This window comes from Loa loa (assembly GCF_000183805.2).
Source record: "Loa loa unplaced genomic scaffold supercont3.704, whole genome shotgun sequence".
Lineage (NCBI taxonomy): Eukaryota > Metazoa > Nematoda > Chromadorea > Rhabditida > Onchocercidae > Loa > Loa loa.
The window spans coordinates 6504-12330 of record NW_018108884.1 but is presented as its reverse complement, the minus strand read 5'-3'; the positions used below and the strand labels follow the sequence as shown (position 1 = coordinate 12330).

General features: G+C 30.6%; 1 protein-coding gene across 2 annotated transcripts in view; it reads left to right on the top strand.

The window, feature by feature from the left end:
• The first annotated feature begins 834 nt into the window (after nucleotides 1-834).
• LOAG_18935 overlaps nucleotides 835-5827 on the top strand; it is an 8713-nt gene continuing 3720 nt past the window's right edge. Inside the window, exons 1-3 of one of the 2 annotated variants that reach the window (XM_020451596.1) lie at nucleotides 835-1093; nucleotides 1308-1724; nucleotides 3309-3535. In XM_020451596.1, the coding sequence (XP_020304606.1) occupies nucleotides 1334-1724; nucleotides 3309-3535 (618 nt within the window). In that variant the 5' untranslated portion in view covers nucleotides 835-1093; nucleotides 1308-1333. Of the gene's footprint in view, nucleotides 1094-1307; nucleotides 1725-3308; nucleotides 3536-5378; nucleotides 5478-5827 lie in introns of those variants that run through there. The other variant, XM_020451597.1, reaches the window with a different exon arrangement.

The following is a 5827-nucleotide window of genomic DNA, read 5'->3' as shown; positions in this document are numbered from 1 at the left end:
AAAAACAGGAAAAGAAAAGAAGAAAAAGGAAGTAACGGAAAAATTTTTTGATTATCTAAAAATTGAAAAGAAAAAAGAGAAAGGAAAGTGTGAAAGAAGGAAGAGAAAAGAAAAAGTCAAAGGAAATAAAAGAAAAAAAGCAGCAGAAAAAAAGATTAAGTAAAATTGAAAAGAAAAAGAGGGCAGAAAAGTATTGGAAAAAGAAAGAAAAAGAAAGAGAACAAAAGAGATTTGAAAAGAAAAACGAACAAAAAAATTGATAGAAAAATAGATTAATTAAAGAATGAAAAGAAAAAGTGAAAAAAATTGGAGGAAAAAAGAAGTAAAAGAAGATAGAAGCAAAAAAAAGCAACGAAAGAAAAAACAAAGAAAGATTAACTAAAAAATCGAGACGAAAAAAAAAACGAAGAAGTATCGAAAAAAGGAAGAAGAAAGAAAAATAATAAAAAGGAGGAAAAGAAAGGAAGAAAGAGAAAAAAAAAGAACATAGAAATAGATTAACTAAAGATTGAAAAGAAAAAAGAGGAAGAGGAAAGTATATGTAATAAAAAGCAAAGAAAAAAAAAAAAGCTAAAACTTTTAAATGCTATAATATATATATATACTAAAAAAGGAAAAAAAAAATGTATCTTTTAAATATATATTTACTTCATATAACATAATGCTTTCAAAAATTTTTTTATCATTACAAAGTAGGCGTGGCAATAGTAAATATTCATGTCATTGATTTGCGACCAATGACACCAATGAAATGTTAAGGCGGAGATAGAATGTATGCTTCTCTCATAGAAATCAATATAAAAAGGCGACAAACATTTACGTTAGCTCTTCATTTCTTCATCAAATAGCACTCGTAGTCAGTCGGTGGTAATCCATCATAAGTTGCAGCAGCAGCAGCAACAGCGGCAGCTCTTCTTAAAGGCCTTTAAGGCCAATTATTGTTTTATTTGGGCTTTAATAAAAGGGACAATTAAACAAAGAGCAGAATTTGTGATAGTAGACAGGAAATAAAATTCATTCTGTCTTACTTTCAATTCCGGAATTATTCGATCAATATTCCAATTTCATCCTACGACAACAATTTCCTAAATCAGTAATTTTTTTTCTATCTTACCTTTTTTCTTGTTTTTTTTTTTTAATTTTTATTTCTTGCTATTATTTAACTGATTGAATTTAAAAAGGAAGAAAAAAAAAAAAACAAAACAAAATCAACAATTATTCCATTTACAAATCCGGGCAATTTTTTTACCATCATACTGGACGCTATATTATTCGTAATGCTATTTCAATTCCTGAAAATATTCTAGTATTATTTGTCCCAATTCAAACAACAATGACTATCATTGATACGACAGCGGTTAATACCACCAATATTTTATCAATACCACCACCATTATCATCATCATCATTATCATTATCACCACCACCAACAACAACAACAACAACAACAACAACAACAATAACAACGATGGATTCATCAACAAAAACCGCTGAAATATTAGCTGAAAATGAAGCCCAAATTATCAATAATGATAGCAACGATATACCGGTATCACGAAAATCCGGTATTTCGTCACCGGTTATACCATTAACAACAGGAACGATCAAATCGGAAATCATGAAAGAGATCTATTGTAGTGGTTCACTTCTTGAAACGGTTCAAAAAGCTAACATCTTCCATGATTGCAAACATTTTGTTGATATGCCACTCAAAATTGATCCTGGTTAGTATTTATTATTCTCTTTTCTTTTTCTTTTTTTTTCCCCTCCAATACTGTACCGTAACCTTATCATAAATTACACATTCGGATATACCGTATATACGTTATATACAGAATATGTAATATGCGATAAGCTTGAAGCTTGATAAATTTGATACATGAAAGAGGAGTGTAATTGATTAAGATTTTTAGTAGTTAATATATGGCAGATGATAATTTGATCTCAAATAAAATTATCAAAATTGATAATTATCAGAATTGATAATTCTCAAATAAAATTATCAGAATTGATAATTCTCAGTTGATAATATCACTAATTAACGTATTGTATTTAAGTGAAAAATAAGGAATTGTCAGAATTGAAAAATGATTTGTAGCTATTTTGGCAATTTTTCTGTATTTTTGAGTTTCTTTTTTTTTTTATTGTACTGTCATATTTTGTGGGTTTGAAATTTTAATTTTAATTTTTAAACTTTTATTCAAATTAATAAGTTTGAATAGGTACTGTTAAATTGTAATGTCATGTAAATGTTTGAGGATAGTTTTGAATTTCAATTTCAAATTTCATCTATACTTTGGCATTCGGAAAAAAAAAAGAGGAAGAAAAAGGATCGATTCTATATAAGAATGATTGTTGGAATAGTTTATTGATTGATTAAGGGGTAGTATTTTATTGGGATATACCGATATATTCTTCGCGTTTTTTTTTTTTTGTAGAGAGGATATGTAATGTTCTTGGGAAGGAGTGTATGTCCTATATATTTTTTCTTTTTAGTATGCAAATGAAATGTGATGAAAGGGAAGAATGATAGGTTGAATGGATGGATGGATGGATGGATTAGTGTAAAGTGTAAGAGACATTTGGTTGGGATATTGGGTAAGCAAGTGTAGTGAAATTTAATTTACCCCATTAGACCAACATATACACCATATATACGTGCACACACACACAGACACACACACATATACGCACACACATACGCACACACACACACATACATACACACATACACACACACGTACACACATGCACACATACGCACACACGTACACACACACATACATACACACATATACACATACAGACAGACACACAGACACACACATATACGCACACACATACACACACACGTACACACACACACGCAGACAGACACACACATATACGCACACACATACACACACACACACACACATCATGCATAATCATGCACATACATCATGCATAATGGATGTGTTTTTAATGACGCATGGAATATTTGTGTATCATACTAGTTTTATCATGTGCAGGATGTAGATTCAGTTATTATTTAATTATCCCTTCACTTATTATTCACTTATCAATTTAATTCAATTGTAACTCGTAATTAATTGAAAGATAGAATTGGGTTTATTAATTAAAATTGAAATTAAGAGTAATTATACTTCATTTATTTTTATTATTTTTGTCTACATACATACACATCCTTCATTTTTGAGGAACAATACTGTCACATTGATATAATCATGACATTCCTTTTTTTTTTCTGGAATATTTTTAGTCATTTCTAATTTTACTATTAACCAAATTTAGAAATTTTTTTGCAGAATCAACATTGAACGATTGGCATGAATTAATTGGATCCGGTCAAATTGATGAGAATTCGCTACGACATTTCATTGAAAATCATTTTGATGAACCAGGTGGTGAATTAGATACATGTGAACCAAGTGATTTTGATCCAGAATATGGTAAATTTGAATCCATCAATTCACCATCATATCGGCAATGGGCAAAGGAACTTCATCGAAAATGGCCTACATTATGCCGTAAGGTAAGCATCATTTTTCTTATCCTTTTCAAATTTCACATTCAGGTAAGTATGGGACGAAAATTTGCGAAAATAATTCTCTTTCAACTTTGTTACATTTTAATGTTTGCGTTGTTTGGAAGCTTCTGATTAAGTTGCTAGAATATTCTGAAGAAATTTGAAGCCAAGAAAGAAAGAAAGAAAAAAAAATAACTTGATATGTTATTAGATCCGATTGTTGATACTCGAAATTTCCTTTCCTCTCTAAGAAGCTTCCGATTACAATCGCTTAATGCCAAGGTTTTAAAGGGATGAAATTTATTGAGGATGATTCCCAGTGCTTCCTTAATTTCTTCCTTATTGTCCCCATAATTGTTAATACTATCCGGATCCCTTCCCTATGACAATGAATTTTCTTTTTTCCGAATTCGGAAAAAATTTTTTTTTTTAGTGTCAGAATGTAAATTTTCTCCAACTTATCACCAAATATCGTTAACATTAATTGGTTATTACAGCGGAAAAGACAAACATTACAAACTATTAAAACGTACATTTGAGATGGTACATAAATCTAATGCCTCTTTTCCGACTTACTAATTAAGGAATTCAAGGGTGGAAGAAATTTTTTGTCAACAAAAAAAAAGCTAGAATTGAATAAACTTCAAAAAATGTCCATTACATCAAAAGGTATGTATACAAAAGTCAAAAGCTGGTCTTTGTTTTATTTCATTGACTTTTGATTGCAAGATAAAAGAAGATGATTCGAATTTAATTTACTTTAATTTGGACTTGAATAATTTTTGAAGTGACCATGGACTAAACAATACTGCAAGTTCATTTCGCCTTGTTCGAAAATGGGTGAAGTATTAGTGGTATAAGTAGACCAGCTTTAATTAGTAATATTTATAGCTAGGCTTGGAGAATATAGGTTTGAGTAAGTCGGAGAGGTGTACCATACGGTTTAGATATTTCCCCTAATCCTTCTGATTCAATCGATTTGATTATGTGAAAATTCTTTGAGAGGATTCTGGTTGCTTCCACCACATCACATCCATATTTGGGATTTTTCGCCTCAGAATTAGGAATTTCCCCCTTTATTATGCCTCCCTATTAGCCTTACAATAATTTCCTATGCCCTGAATACCTAACTTTTTCCTCCAGGTAATGCTGCTTAGTTTTCATGCTTTTAATTCATTCAGACTAGATGTGATGCTTTTCCGAGCTTCAAACAGTAGTACGGGTGATAGATGTTTGTTTTCGTTTTTATTAATTTTGAAATTTTATCCACACATCATACCGATTACTGTTTTCATGCATCAGTTATCAGTATGTTTAATTTCGAATTTATTTTCAGTTGGGTTTGAAAAGTTTAATTTCTTGCACTACCTAATTTACAGTATACCACATGTGCTAGCTTCACTTTTTTTTTGCCCTTCAAAAATAATGATAGCTTTTTTTTTTCCGCTTCCCAACAAAACGGATCTTTATGGAAATTATCAGGAAAGGAATTTTTTCTATGGGGGAATGTTCTGAAAGTTTTTGATGATTTCGGAAGAGCATCACCAAATTACTTCTGGATGTTACTTTTTCGTGATTTTAAATGAAAACTTTTTTGAAAATCATGATAAGTTGAAAAAAAAAATGCGACAAAAATCTCCATGAAAGTGTTTCATCCAGAAATGAATTAGGGTTTATGTTTGTTTGTTTCATTTTTTTTTTCACTTTTATTTTACAAGTAGGAATCTCGTATGCCGTACACAAGGTTTACAATTGAAATTTGATAAAACTCTCCCTGGACTCCTTGAAATATTTTAGGAATTCCTGCTGCTATCATCATCATCATCATCATCATCATCATCATCATCTACATCATTCAGAAGCCCGATGCACGTACACCATCGAAAACAGTTCTGAATCGCGCTTCTAAATGGTACCAACAACAGCATCAGCAATAAACTACATATATGTATATATATATACATATATATACAAACAATTACTGTTTGGGTAATCAACATGCGATGTTTCCGGTGTTTTCCGGAATTCTGCATTGTCAACAATGAGCAATGGAATGGATTGATGAATCGTCGTTTTCGTCCAGTGAAGACTACAAAAATCTTAGAGATCATTTAGGCATCTAGGAACTAGGCTTATTATAGTTCTGTAGTTTATTAGGTGATGCATCAAGGTTTCATTTGAACTCTAGGCTTCTTTTAGCTTTTTTTGCTACACAGGTATTGCTCAAGGTTTGCTTTTTTTTGTTTTATTTTTTTTTTGCATACTAACTTAGAAACCTTGATGCTAGATAGCTATAGG